At 55.7% G+C, this 15,004-nt stretch overlaps 1 protein-coding gene across 1 annotated transcript in view; it reads right to left on the bottom strand.

Annotated features, from left to right (window-relative positions):
* Positions 1-14,286, bottom strand: part of KATNB1 (katanin p80 (WD repeat containing) subunit B 1) — a 17,903-nt gene extending 3,617 nt beyond the window's left edge. Inside the window, exons 1-11 of the mRNA XM_010861859.1 lie at positions 14,163-14,286; positions 12,736-13,022; positions 8,407-8,537; positions 5,820-5,937; positions 2,616-2,716; positions 2,177-2,218; positions 1,455-1,538; positions 1,125-1,240; positions 703-774; positions 407-557; positions 27-260 (exon numbers count right to left, since the gene is read on the bottom strand). Coding sequence (XP_010860161.1) covers positions 27-260; positions 407-557; positions 703-774; positions 1,125-1,240; positions 1,455-1,538; positions 2,177-2,218; positions 2,616-2,716; positions 5,820-5,937; positions 8,407-8,537; positions 12,736-12,775 — 1,089 coding nt within the window. The 5' untranslated portion in view covers positions 12,776-13,022; positions 14,163-14,286. The remainder of the gene's footprint in view (positions 1-26; positions 261-406; positions 558-702; positions 775-1,124; positions 1,241-1,454; positions 1,539-2,176; positions 2,219-2,615; positions 2,717-5,819; positions 5,938-8,406; positions 8,538-12,735; positions 13,023-14,162) is intronic.
* Between the last annotated feature and the right edge of the window lie 718 nt (positions 14,287-15,004).

Genomic DNA, 15,004 nt, shown 5'->3' on the forward strand with positions numbered 1-15,004 from the left:
GGGGGCGGTGAGGCCGGGGGGCTCACCTCTTGCACCCCCCAGTGTCCTCCAAGGCCCCGAGCACCCCACCTCTGAGGCTTGCTGCAGGCGGTGCTGGGCCGCTCGTAGATGCGGCGAAGTGGGGCACTGGGGTGGGGCGGCTGCTGCGTCGGAGGCCGGCTGTCTTGCACGGGGTCCCGGGCCACCGTGCCTGTCCTGGTGACCCGCGTCAGGTCCACGACGTAAGAGGAGACGTTGCTCTGGGAGAAGGCCACGCCTATCTGCAGGAAATGGAAGAGCTGGGGCGGGACCCTTCATGGGGCTCTGAGGGTAGGGTCCCCACAGGGCCAGGAGGGAGTTGGGGACCTGAGCGGGAGGAGGCCGGCGGCCCGGCAGAAAGATGCAAGGTGGGCGGTGGCTCTCTCACCAGCTGGTTGTTGCAGATGGCCAGGTCGGCCACCTTGCCCCAATGGACGAGGACCACATCAAAGCAGCGCTCGGGCTCCCAGCCATAGACGCGCAGCGAGTCCTGGCAGCCACTGTACAGGCAGCAGCCATCGGGGTTGAAGAGGATGCTCCTGGGCCAGGCAAGAGGGGCCTGTGGGTCAGAAGCCTCTGGAGAGGCTCCGGGGAACCCAGGACCAGAGCGGAAGTGGAGAAAGGAAAGGGCCACCACAGCCATGCCCCACGGCCAGGAGGAGGCCCCGCCCACCGCCCGCCTACCTGACAGGCCCGGGCTCCCCTTCGATACAGCTCACCACCTGGAATTTCTCCAGGTCCCAGAAACGGATGGTCCTGCAGAGAAAGCCAGGCCCCATGCTGGTTTATCCGCAGGCCGGTGGCTGGGAAAACCCGCTTTTCTGCAGACATTTGCCCACCCACCCCCAGGTCAGGGCCACTCTTAAGCATGTGGGAGGTGGACATCTGCCTTAGATCCAGACACCCGAGCAAGGCCCAGGACACTGGGGCCGGGGAACTGGAGTCAGGAGAGAGATGTGACTGGGTCCCAGGCTGGCTTGGTTGGCAGTCAGTTCAGTCCAGGTAGGATGTGACACCCAGGACCCAAAGACAGACTGGGACAGAAACACACCCAAAGAACAGAGGTGTGGCAGTCACAGGCCACAGGCCTTGTTCCTCCTCCTCACCTGTCAGAGCTGCCAGAAGCCAGGAGGTACTCGTTGGGGTGGAACTCCACCACGTTGACAGGCCCCGTGTGGCCAGGGAACTCGGACATCATCTTGCCAGCAGTCAGATCCCAGAGCTGGGGCAGGGTGGGCTGGAGGTCAGGACCAGCCTGGTCCTCAGCCTCCGGATCACCCTCTCATCCAGCCCGTGCTCTTTATCCACGAACCACCTCCCACTCTGGACAGTCTTGGGGCGGGCGAGCCCGATGGGGAGGGAGGTGAAGACCCAACCTGGGTGTGATCAGCAGACCCCAGTCCCCAGCCCTGGGCCCACGTCTGGCTGGGAGCTACCTTCACCGTGTGGTCATCTGCGGCTGATGCCAACCACTTCCCGTCGGGGCTGAACCGGAGACACCGCACAGCCTGGCTGTGCCCCTGAGGACAGGACACAGCATGAGCGCTGGAGGGGCTGGGCCCTGTGGGCTTCCCTCCCCACCCCCTACTCCTCCCTGCCCTCCACAAGCAAGTGCTTCCCGGGAGCAGGCAGAGAGGTGACAGACGGCCACCTGCGGGAGGTGCCACAGAGAAACGCCTTTCCACAGGTGGTCACGGACCCCCAGTCCTACAGGACACTCCAGGAGATCAAGACCTCATGGTCTTACAGGTTGAGAAGCAATGTGTCCTGTGCCTCTTTTTGGAGAGTTAAATGCCTCCTCTTATGTCAAAGGGTCTAACAACTTCGAAAAATAATTATTAAACTCAGTGCTTTGAAACTCATATGAACAGGAACCCACTTCACTTAATAACACCTATTACCAGCCTACAAACTGTGGAGCACAGTTTGGTGAACACGGTTCTGTGGGGAGGCATGGAAAGCTGGGTGTCCAGGTGGGCCACCCAGCGCACCCCTGCTCTGCTCCAGATGCACGTTTCTCATCTGGACTTCTTGTTTCTCACGTTCTCACCCAGGCTGGATGAGCAGCTCCTCCAGCCCCTTCCAGGGTCTGGGCACCGCCCCAGGCTCCATGCCCTCAGGGTGCTTGTGGAATGATGGACAGAGGGGCCTCACTTACCCTGTATCGGAAGACACAGCCTTTCCTCCTGATGTCCCAGAGCTGTGAAGTGGGGAGTAGAAAGGGGCCGGGGTCAGGACAGATCACAACAAAGTTGGGCTGCGCTGGGGAGGCCTAGCCAAGCTCAGTCCTGGAGCTTGGGTCAGAGGGCAGTAGACGGCCATGAGCAGAGAGGGGCTCTGAGCACCTCCAGGTCACTACACCCCAAAATGACAGGGGTCTGGAAACTGCTCAGTAAAGCTGGGCATTCCGAGTACAAATGTCTGGCCAGTGCTCCTACATCTCCCTGCCTGGGTGGGGCTGGGGGGACATGGATGCTGCAGCACAAGTGGGAGGTGCCCCCGCAGAGCCAAAGCCCACCCCCTCGGGTGGGACTCAACAGCCTGGTTCCACTGGCGGCCCAGTCCTGGGACAGCCAGGGTGCTGAGTGGTATCTCACCTTGATGTTTGTGTCCTGGGAACCCGAGGCTACAAACTCGCCATATGGGTGGAAATCCAGGCTGCAGATGTTGGCTTTGTGTCCCATAAGTGTGCGAAGGACTAACAAGGGAGAGAGCAGACAGTGGTGTGAGGCGAACGGGACGGCGAGCAGAGAAAGAGCTTCAGTGTTCGTTTCTGTGTGTGCTTTCATACTGACAGCACAGAAAAACACAACAGTTACACAGTCTTTCAAGATGGGGAGGAAGCTCAACTAGAGTCCTACCACCCTAACAACTAACTTTTCTTATTTTCCTCCCGAGAGATGCCAGCCATTTCTGCCATTACATGAGCCCCCAGAAAACTCCCTGCAAGCGCCATGTGGCTTGTGCCACTGGGCTTGTGCCAATGTGTTCTCACAAGAGTGAAGCCCCGGAGTCAGCAGAGTCGAGCAGCTGCTGCACTCGGTTTAGGCCCTGTGGACACGGAGCTTATGACCTGCCAGGCATCCCATCATACCCGAGACAGCGCGAGGAGAGGGATGCAGGAGCGGTCCAAGGTGGGGGAGAAGCTGCTAGGTTGAAAACAGAAATCCAGGGGGACTTTTTGGAGGAGGTGGTATCTGAGCAGGATGTCAGTAGGTGGTGGATGAGGGAGGCTTGCGTTTCTGTATCAGAGCTTTCTCTGGTACCACTCAAATTTGCCTCTTCTCTCTGGCCTCATACGCCTTGCTTTTTAGAAGATTTATAATTCTGCTGTTTGAATGAAACTGATCTTGCCAGGGGTGCTGGCGCAAAGAAGTGTGGCAGTCCAGTGACCCTCAGGTTTGAGCCAAGGTGAAACAGGCTGCCTTGTGAGGTGGTGAGCGCTCTGTTGGAGCAGGTGTTCAAGCAGACTCCAGACATAATGCTTTAAGGACAAAATTCAAAGACCCTACAATCTGAGCAGCTGCCCTCCCCACACTGTAGTTGTCACATGCCACCGGGGGCTCAGCACTGCCTTTTTGGCCAAGGGGTCTTCGGGCACATGCAGCCCAGTCCAGGCCCTGGAGGGTGCACACTCCTCTCGCACATGCTCCAGTCCACGCCGCCCCTGCCAGCCCACCTGCTTTGCATCCCAGAGTCAGGCTTCTAAAATCCTGCCCCACCCCAGAGGATGCGGCAAGTCCCACCCCTGCGTAGGCCGGCTTCATGAAGCCCAGACCGCCTTCCTGTGGGATCCTGGGCTGACCCGCCCTCGCCCTCTGGCTCTCCATGGAAAGCAGGCAGGACCACATTCTTCTGATGTGATTTCTGCCCTCGCTCTTCGGTCCTGGGAGGACTCTTGGAGCCTCCTGATGCCCCACTTGGTCACGGGATCCAGGAGCTGCAGAGAGCAGGGGCCTCCAGGGCCTGTCTACCCCACATGGGAACTTCCAAACCCTCCAGCTGAGCAGCTGGACCCTACAGTGATGGGCAACTGAAGCCACAGCCAGGCAACCCTTTACCAACCCCTTTCTGCACGAGAGGTGCCAGTTTGCCTCTGTATCATTCCCACATGGGTGGGGGTGGAGGTGGGCCCGAGGTCCTCTTCCTGCCGAGAATGCTGAGGGCAAGTTTCTCTTCTGTCACTGAAACCCACCCACCCCTGCCAAATGGCAGGGCAGACAGCACTGGGATGGGAGTCCTGACACCAGGATTCGAGGTCAGACACCCCAGCCGTGGAGTCTTTACCAAGCTCAGGGCCCTCCTTGGGCCTGTCTACCCATCTGTCAAAAAAGGAGACAGTGTCAACCTGGTTTTGCATCAGAACCAGCTAGAAGCTTATGAAAGCCAGATCCTGGGCCCATCCCTCTCCTGAGTCAGTCTCTCTGGGAGTGAGGTCTGGGATGTGTCACAGGTTGCTTGTAGAACAGCCAGCCCTGGGAGCCCAGGGCTCAGGAATTCCAGACGTCTTTAGTCTCCATTCTTTGCCTACCTCAAGAAATTCCTCACGCTCCCTTGTGCGTGAGAGTCACGGCTGTGAAATCACAGCTCTTGCCTTCTCTTTATGTCTTGCTCCTCTGTGAATGGCAAATGGCTGGCACCCTCCACTGGGATCTGGGTGCAGGCAGAGGCTTCCTAGAGGTGAACCACCTGCTGCCTGAGCCTTTCTGCTTTCTTGGCTGGAGCCCAGCCTCCCTGGCCCCTTGTCCAGCGATGCCCCCGCCTTGTGGGTCCTATGTGTGGCCAGGCAGTGGGACTGCATGCTGAGATGCTAAGCTCGCAGCCCCTGTTTATTATCTAAGAGGTCCTAGGGCTCTGTCTTTCTGAAACAGTCTGCCACTGGGTGGGCAAGTATCACCCAAGAGGCTCAAGTGAGGTCCTAACTTGAGGAACACCTATACGAGAGCAGAATGAACCTGGCCACTGGGCATGTGTGGCCACTGGGCATATGTGGCCACTGGCCACCATCCTGCAGCAGAGCATCCTGCAGGCACCAGAGGAGAGGCCAGAATGACCTTTAAGTCTCAGCCAAGCAAAGAGGGCATTGTTTCTGGGAGAGGCAGACTCAGCAAAAAACCACGCAACTCCTTCCTCTCCCATCCTTCAGGGAGCAGATGGCCTCCCACCTGGCATGCTGCGAGGTCCAGACTAGAGGCTGGCAAAAGCAGTGAGCAAACAGGTTTTACTTGGACCTCTGAGTGTCAGCCTGCACAGTGTTCTGAAAAGTATGTTGAGTTAGCTGTCAACCTTTAGAAATGGGTGGATTCCACATAAACGCCCAGATTCCCAGCTTCTCTTAAAAAATCTGTAGAGCTGGCAACACTGCGCCCACATTCCCGTGTGGCAACAGCCAGTGAGGCTGAGAGGCAGCTCCCATTCTAGGGAAAGTGGGACTCCCTATTTGGCCCAGAACTGAGGGCATGAGTCTACAGACCAAGACCCCAGTGAGGACCCAGTACAGGGACGAGAACATGCCCACCAAGGCCCTTCACTGTGAAACCTGAGGACACTGGGAGGAAAATCCTACAAGCCTACAGAGAGAGAGAGAGGCAGGGGAGGAGAGAAGCAGGTCCCGCGTGAGGGATCTAGGATGACCTCCCAAAGCAGCCCTGGAACCTAAAACACACCATCTGGTCACTGAACCAGGAGAGAAGCACCCAACCTAGTCAGCACAGGCCTCCTGGAGAAAGTGGCTGGACGGGAAAGCTGGGGACAAGCACAACCGCAGGCATGCGTGGGGGGAGGCAGGCATGGACACCTACTTTTGGCAGCTTCCAGGTCCCAGACACGGATGGAGCCCGACTGGGAGCCGGCCACAATGAGCTCCTCGGGGGTGTTGAGGCGGACGCTCTCCACGGGGGACGTGTGACCCGTCAGGCTCTGAGGAGAGAAGGTAGCAGCTTTGGTGCGCTGTGTCAACAGACCCTCAGCTGCTGCCCCCAATCCTGGATCCCCGGGAAGCTCATCAAGCAGGGATCCTGTGGCCCCCCCAGGCCTCTCGGCTCCCAGGGCTGAAAGTGGGCCAGACCCCAGCCATGCTCCACCATTGCCCGCTGTGCTCCCGACAAGAACGTCACCTGCAGGAGTGGCCCTGCGGGTGGGTAGCTGACCCTTCAGTCCCAAGTCCAAAGCACTGTCCTCCTGGACTGTGCTCCCATCTCTACTCTGCCTGGCCCAGCCCTCCAGAGGCAGAACTGCTCTCATCTCTACTCTGCCTGGCCCAGCCCTCACGGCAGAACTGAGGTCTGACCCGTCAGCGGCCTCTGGAGCCCCCAGGTCCCCAGGGGCTGACCCCCACCAGAGGACCCAGCCACGCTCTCAGGCAGGGGCTCTGGAAACCAGAGGACCCGGGAGTGATTCTGCTGGAAACACGGACACTCTTCGCAATTCAGACCAGCCTCTGTTGAGTCTTTTTCAATTAGGGTGTGTTACTCTGGACTTTCAGGGAGAGGCAAACACATCTGAACCCCCCAAAACAATTTCAATTCTCTTCTTAACCCGATCTCAGTTCTGACCTTAACCCTGGCCGCGGTTTGGGTCAGATCTCAGCTGTCTGCTGGATCTCATAAGAACACTGAGTTGATTATGTTTCTACTAATAAACCTCACCTCCTTTTTATCTTTACTCGGTCAAGAGTCAAAAGAATACCGCCCTGTGCGGCAAGATTGTAGGGGGAGAGGGCAAGCTTCAGTGCCATCGATGAGAATGTAAATTGACTTCTGGAGGGCAGTTTGGCAATATGTTTTGAAAGCTTTATAAGCAGTACACACCCACAGATTCAATCTTATGATTGCAGATCTGTTTGAAGATTTAGGGAGACGAGGATGTGCCCCACTGTGGCTGGGCTGAGCCAAAAACCTGGCGGTGACTTCCACGCTGGGAGCCAGGCTCAACCCTACAATGGGATACCACAAAGCTATTAAAAATCGTGTTGTAAAAGGGTATTTGCTGACACAGGAAAACACTCGCACTGTTGCTATATTAAAAAAAAAACAGGCTACAGAAGAGTAAGACAGTGTACTGGAAACATGCTGTTATATATTTGTGTGCACGTGGGCATGTTTGCCCGTGTACACATAGGCACAAGTCTGCACACACGTGCACGCACCTGTGTCTGTATCAGGCCCTAGCAGCACACAGACCCAAGTACCAGGTGTAACGGTCCTTGGATAATCAAACTGCATATAACTCATTTCTGTATTTGTTTCCCTTCTGTGTGATTTCCTGTTTTGGAAAATGGTTTTTGGCATTGAATATAGTTCTGTAACCAGGGGGACAGTGCTAATGAAATGGGAGCAGAACCCTACAGGGCCTTCCTAGGACAGACGCCACCCACCTCCATGTCCTTTGCCTGCCTTTTGTCTGGAGAAAAACTTTTGTCAGAGAACAAATTTAATCAGAGAAATAAGGAAAATGCAGAAGAAGCAAAGGAAAGCAGTCAAATAGGACCAAATAATAAGAGCTTAGTCATTAAACAAAGTTGAGGAACTTTGGTTCTTTCTCAAGGACTGTGGATACTGATCTGAACCCTATCTTGTGAGCTGTCTTGTAGATATCGAAACTCCCACCAGATGGAAGAAGCTGACTGCATGACGACCAGACTGTCACCACAGCCTAAGATGCCACAGTTCTGAGAACTGGCCTCAAAGAAACGGGAACAAACAGACCGTGGGGCTGAAGGTGCTGCTGGGTGGACCACCGCACAACCGACTTCAAGATGACGCCAGAGCTGGTTGTGCTGCTCCGCACGTAGCTCCCTTGCATCAACTACACACCTCTGAAACTCCCCTGTAAAAGTTCTTGCCCTCTGATCAATAGCAGGGAACTGGCTATTGGACATAAGACCGCCTCCCCACCAGCTGCCAGCCTCCTGAATAAAGCCACCTGTCCTTTCAGCCAACACTTGCCTCTCATGTATTGGCTCCCAAGCCAAGCGAAGTTGAGTTCATTAACACTATTAAAGAACCAGTCCTCTAACCAGCTCCATCCAGGGGCATTCAAATCCCTTTTGTGGAATGAGGTGGGTAATGAATCAAAATAACCCTGCATGTAACTGACAGGCGAGCCGACAGGTCAATGGGCAGGGGAGGCTCAGATTCGGGCCTGTAGGCTTATTTTAGCCTTTTCATACAGGCTCCCCAGAGTTCCTTCCCACAACCAGATGACCGCCCCCGCTCCCCATTCCTGAGGACTGGCCACTGTCCCAGCCATCTGGGTTGTCCTGGACTTCCCTGAGCAGACAAGTGTGGGGGGAGCACTGATGTGCTGGGTTTCTGCAGAGCTGCCCACTCCCAGCGCCCATCCCTGGTCTGCCCATCTGCCCCACCCCACCCACCGACCGAACCTCACCATGATGCAGTTGGGCTTGTTGATGGACCACAGGTTGACGCGGCAGTCATCCCCGCCCGTGGCCAGCAGCCGGCCCGAGGCTTTGCCCAGCACCAGCGAGGACACATTGCTGGCGTGGGCCACGATCTCCTCTATACAGGGAAGAGCAGAGGGAGAAGACAGTCGGGGGCCTGACAGGCCACGTGGAGGCAGGCTGGGCCTTATCCTGCTCGGCCCCCATCCCTGGCACTGGAAGCCCAGAGGAAGGGCCCTGCTCCCTGCGGTTCCCTTTGGTGCCCAGACACACCCCATGAGCGGTGAGACAGTGCAGGGCTTGGGCCTGAGACAGAAATAATTTCTCAACTTCAGTCACTCCCATCCTACCCTTAAGCCTCATGAATTTTTTCCTTTTTCTGCATATGAATGGGTACTATTATTAAGTTACTATGATAAGTTTTAAAAACTGACTTGCTACTTTTATTTAGCTCTATCATTTAAGCAATAACATGCATGAAAATTACAAGCTTGATATGTTCACTACATTTTTTCTATGATAGAAAAAGAAAAATAAAAACAACAATTGAAATAAGAAATATTGACCCACGTACCACCTAAGAACCTCTCAACTGCCGCTTGGTGTTCCTGCTTGGGGAAACCCATTTTCAGAACCGTATAGGTCGAAGGCAAACAAGCTGTCCCCAGGTGAGCTCAGCCAGGGCTTCAGCCCACAGCGTCACAATCCTGGCCTGGGCTCTGGTCTGCGCTCTGCTATTGCAGGCCATGTGGCCTTCGACAAGTTGCTCACCCTCTCTGAGTGCTGCACTCGTCCTGGGGTAAATGGGGATAATAATGGTACGTGGCTCACTGGACTGCTGAAGATTCACTAAGGACAATCCTGTGAGCTTCTCTGAGGGGCTGAATACTCATGGCTGCTAGGCAGGCTACAGATTAGACATCATGGAGAGTGGGCACTGTGGCCCAGGAGAAATCCAGGAGGTGGGCTGTGTGAGGAGGGAGCAGGAGGCAGTCGAACTGAGGGGTCAGGTGTGAGGGCTAAATGGACAGAGAAGGAGGTAAGGTCACTGTGGGTGGCCCCGAGGGCCCATGGCTTGGGCATGGGGGGGTGAGGGTGCAGCAGATGTAAGTCTCAGAGGGCATCGCCAGGGAAGGAACAGGCAAGGAACCAAGAGGCTGCTTGGGACTCCGAGCCAGGGCCTGAGTAGTTTCTGCTAAGAAGAGGGAGAAAAGAAACAGTGTCCCCACACAGACGAGGGAAACATGCTGACGCGCTGAGGCAGCTGGGAGGCCAGCCTGGGCGATGCTGAGGGGGAGGGCGGTGCAGCTGCTCTGCAGAGGCCCGTCTACGGTGCCTGCTCCAGCCTCTGCCCTGCCTGGGGGTCTCCGCGGTGCCAGCCTCAGACCGCAGGGAGGCTGGGAAGCTGGGCTGGGGAAGGATGCTGGCCACGCGGCATGCCTCACAGGGGATGTCAGAACTGACCGGGGGACTAGGCCCCAGACTCAACCTCACAGATGACATCCCACCTCAAGGGGTGGCGGGGCCAGCCCCAGCCGGGTGAGAGCTCCTGGCAGGCCCAAATGTGAGCCAGGGCCTAGGGGACCCTGCCCCTGGAGTCGAGGAAGCTGGGCGTCTCTCTGGTCCACACCTCGGCAAGGAGCCTTCTGTCCCCTGGACACTGTAGCACAGATGTATGGGTGCCCTGGGGCTCTGGTCACAGAGTTATCTGTTCATGAGCCTCTGTTGGGCCAGACTGACTGCCCAACCCAGCTAGAGGCCAAACCGCCTGAGTACTGTGACCCCCCAGCCCACGGCCCCTCCCCTTCTCTGAAGACACTCCCTACATGTGACGCCCTCCACACGTGACCCACCAGGAGGCCTAGCTGCGCACCCTGCCTCTCAGCCTTCCCAGGGAAAGTTCGGGCTGGGTCCCACCACACTGGGTCTCCTGGGCCCACTGTCACCCCTCTCTGCATCTCCAGACCGCTGCCTGCAGAGACAGCCATCAATACATAGCATGAATGTTTCCTGGGTGTCCGCTAGAGGCCCTGCGCTGAGAGATGGTGGGGAGTGACAGTGATGAGGTCCTCGTCTCCATGCTCCAGCCTGGGCAGGTGGCTCCGGGGACAGGGCATTCAGCCCAAGGAACCACAGATTTTAGGGCAAGTGGAATTTGAAGACTGGGCCCCTCTAGAAGGGCTCAGACTACTCCCTTGCAAGCAGCCTGACCAGGGGATTGGCTGGAACCCCTGGAGGGACCAGTGGGTGGGGTGGGGAGAGGGGGCACTCCTTAGGCATCAGGCAGAGAAGGCTTCGGCACAGGGCACTGGCCCAAGAGCTCCCAGTCTGGCCTGAAGGATGGTATCCTGCAGTGGCCCGGGCCTGGGTACCGAATTTAAATGCAAACAAATAGAAGTCCTCACGGCAGGCCAGGCCGATGGCTGCTGCTCTACCATGGGGCCCCAGGCTCACGCTGGTTTCCCAAGCTCAGGGGCACACTCTGGACCCCACATCCCAGCCAGAGCTAGGGGGACACTGTGTTCTGGTCAGAAGTGCTAAGCACCTGCATGCCAACAGAAGGTGCAAAGAACTAGGCTTCAACAAGCACTTTCTGATCCTCCTCAGACTCTAGAGCCACAAGGAGCCAGAGGTCATTTGGCTTTTGAGCTCTTTAGACAATTTATACCCACGGAAACTGCTGTGCACATGAAATTGTCAGCAGATGCCCAAATGCCTGATCACGTCACCTCCCACCTGAATGCTCCGATGGCTTGGCTTCACCTTTCAGATAAAGGCAAAGCCTCAGAAGGGCTGGGTAAGGTACCAGAAGACCTTACCAGCCTATGCGACACCACATTCTTCCCCCAAAGTGCTGCAGCCCATGGCCTCCTCCAAGACCTTGAAACCCACCAAGCTTCCTGCCACATGCTGTTTAGGTAGCCCACCACACTCCTCTACTCCCACCCCTCTATCATGTAGTGAACTGATTTAAAGCACAAGTTCCAGCTTGAAATCAGAGAAGGAGAGTCAGGTGAGTGTGATTACCTGATTCCCATGTGCTGTGCTCCCCAGACTCTAAGCCCCACTGTACCGGGACCCTGCCTATTTTGCCCTCCACTGGCTCCCCAGTGCCTGGTTCTTTCCTGGTTTCTCAGGAAAAACCAGCTGTTAAAGGTATATATACACATAACCCCAATAAATACAGAGCCATTCTGTCCAAAGTGCACCTCCGTGGGAGCCCATAACATGATTCTCCCTAAACCCTGGGACTGAGGAGCAATTTGAACATGGCCCAATCTTCTCATTTACAAATGAGGACACTGAGACGCAGCAGAGAGTTTTGCTCAGGTTCTCACAGTTAAAAAGTGGAGGAGCCCGGCCCTGCTTCTGAAAACAGCCCAGGGACAGCTCATAGCAAAGGATGACCAGTTTGGACACACCAGATCTATGCCAACCAGTTATTACTAGAGGAACATGGCCCACAGAGGCACCAGGTGCAAAGCAACAGGTCTCAAAAGATGATCCAGGGAACCGTGGGACCCTCAAGATCCTTTCAGGGGATCCAGGAGAACAAAACTACTTTTATCATAATACTAAGATGGAGTTTGACTTTTATACTCTCATCTGCTCACAAGAATATGGTGGAGTTTTCCAGAAGATACATGACATGTGATGACATCATCACTAACAGTGTGTTTGTGCATTATGTTTTCAAATGTCTCAATACTCACTTCTGAAGTGGTAAATGTGGGTAGATATGAGTCCCATAAACAAAAACTCTTTGGGATTCTCAATAAGTTTTAAGAATATAAAAGCGTCGTAAGATCAAAGAGTTTAGAGTTGTCAGTTTACAGTAACGGTGGGGGTGGGTGGTACCTGGATTCAGATACATTGCAGAGGTTATTAGCAGCCCTCTGCCTACCCTCTCACCTCCGCCCCAGTCCCAAGATGTTCTCATCTGATGGGGGAGCTTGACTGGAGAGACGTCTGAAAACACCAAGGACATCTTTGAGAGGCACCACCCCATCTGCCGGCCTAACTGGAAATCCTGTTAAGTGCTTCATTATGTTCATTTTCTCACTTGAATCTCACAGCAGTTCTAGCATGGAAGCGTGATGATCTCATCGTACAGACAGGAAACTAAACCTCTGAGAGGTTAAGTCACTGAGCCAATGTCACTCAGTGCCAAAGTCATGATTTGCATGTTGGTCTTTTTTATGCCAAAGCCTGGGAGTCTCCCCTTGTGCCAAGAATGGGAGACAAGGTTGAGGGTCCAGGCCACCCACCAACAAACAGCTACCGGGATAAAGGGGGTAAGAAAGCAAGCCACTCACGCAACTTCCAGGCTGTCTTGGTGACCACAGGGGTGGCCATCCTTCAGCTGGCTGGCACCTGAAGCTCCACCCACAATAGACTGTGCTTTCCTTGTGGGGTGGGGGTGGATCCCCCCCAGATCCACCAATCAAGTTGGCAGGGAGTTTCCACACATGCAGGCAGAGGGAATGCCTCGTCTCCGGACCACCTTGTGGTTTTAAATCATCCACAGCAGCACCCTGTGCATGCCTTTTGGGATCCTGGGTCATGGAATGTCAGGCTTGAGCCATCTCAGCTCAACACTGGGCTGGAATACAAACAGAGGTGATGGCTTGTTAGTAAACACTCAGGGGAAGCTCAGGAGGTCGCTGGGTTTACAGAACTGCAGCTGCAGCTCCCTGAATGACCAAGGCCACTTGATAAAAACAGACACCCACCAAAGACACCAGAAACAAGAGCTCCACTGCAAGCTGGATTTGAGAATCTGGAGAACGGCTATCTCAGGCAGGGTGACTGAAGCACAGAGAAAAAGAAGGTTCTCTCAGAGGCCAGGATGATGGCAGGAGGTTCTGTTCCAGGAGGCTGGCTGCCTGAAATGCAGCTGAAATGCTGCAGTGGGGCGGGGAAGAAAGACCACATGTCTGCAGTTCTGATAGATCTGAGAGAGTCAGTTCTGTCTGACGTACGGGAAGGGGGCGGAGTCAGAGACTAAGTTTAGGGGGCCACGAGAGGCACCCGAGAGAGAGAGAGAGAGAGAGAGAGAGAGAGAGAGAGAGAGAGAGAGAGAGAGACAGACTTAAGTTTTCTCTAGGGAGAGTCTTGAAGAGGGCCCTGGGAGTCCAGTATGTATCAAGGGAACTACTCCAGGTCCCTGCCATTCCCAAGGACAGCGCTGGGAACTAGGCCTCCAGACTGGACATGAGTCGGTATAACTCTTCAGCATTAAAAGGCGACCTCATGGAGTCTCCTATCCGCTCCCCCAAGCCTTTCTCCTGGATTCCCCAGGTCTGCCTCTCTAGTTCTCCATTCTCTCCTTCTCCCTGCCGCCTATGTGTGCACATCCGGTCTCCAGGGCTCCCTAACTTGGCCCCTGCCTCGCCAGACCCTCTTAAGTCCCCCCCTTTCTCTCTGCTATCAGTATCCCCATTCATTCACTCTCCTGCTTCAAGAGTCCCCATTCATCCCCCCTCCTTCTGCAGACCCCCCGCTCTCCTTCCGGCCTCTCAGGATTTTCCCCTTGGGCCTCCACACCGGTCCCGCCCCTCCCGAAGCTGGAGCTGGTCCCTCGGCCTTGCCTAACCCTCCCACTCCTCTCAGTACTGGCTCCGGCCCCCCTCTGCCCAGGGCCTTCTCCGTCGCATCCCGGCGTCGCCCCGCCTGGCTCGGCCCAGCCCAGGGCTCAACCTCCCCTCGCCGCCTCGCCCCTTCGCCCCCTCGCCCACTCCACCTGCAGCTGCGGTTCGGCAGGCCGAGGCTCCGCTCCAGGCGCGACCCCCACTTGCCTCCATCCCCTGGCCTGATTGGCCGCTGCTTGACAACCGACCCTCACAACAAAACCTCCGGCTCAGAGCCCCTCCTTCCTCACCCCCAGCACCAATCAGCCGCCGCGAGCACTCCACCGCCCTTCGGGTATGACCAATAGAAGCAGGCGCTTCTGCCGCCTCTCCTAAGTCCCCGCCCTCTTTTCCTGAATTGGACTAATCACGAGGAAGGAGAGTTCAAGAGCCGCCCCTAGGCCTCTAGTGAACCAATGCGAGCTGCCGTTTTCTTGGTTCCGCCTCCGCCTCAAGCTTTCCCTTTCCTCCCCTTTCCGTCTCTCACGAAAACTAGTTTGCACTTAATTTTTTTTCGAAACGCCCTCCAAGGGCGGTTGCACCAATCGCTTTAGCAACCGTCCAAAATTGACCAATCAGCAACCGTATTATTGGAAAACCAATTTCAGGATAGCCAACAGGAAGGGGACATCAGGAGCAGCGTGAAGCCGCGGACCTTCCATCTTGGATTGGGGTAAAACGGGGATCTAGGTTTTAGAAAAGGCGGAGGAACCAGAGATCAAATTGCCAACATCCCCTGGATCATCGAAAAAGCAAGAGAGTTCCAGACAAACATCTATTTCTGCTTTATCGACTATGCCAAAGCCTTTGACTGTGTGGATCACAATCAGATCAGATCAGTCGCTCAGTCGTGTCCGACTCTTGGCGACCCCATGAATCGCAGCACGCCAAGCCTCCCTGTCCATCACCAGCTCCCGGAGTTCACTCAGACTCATGTCCATCGAGTCAGTGATGC

The sequence above is a fragment of the Bison bison genome, unplaced genomic scaffold, assembly GCF_000754665.1.
Source record: "Bison bison bison isolate TAMUID 2011002044 unplaced genomic scaffold, Bison_UMD1.0 scf7180017864473, whole genome shotgun sequence".
NCBI lineage: Eukaryota > Metazoa > Chordata > Mammalia > Artiodactyla > Bovidae > Bison > Bison bison.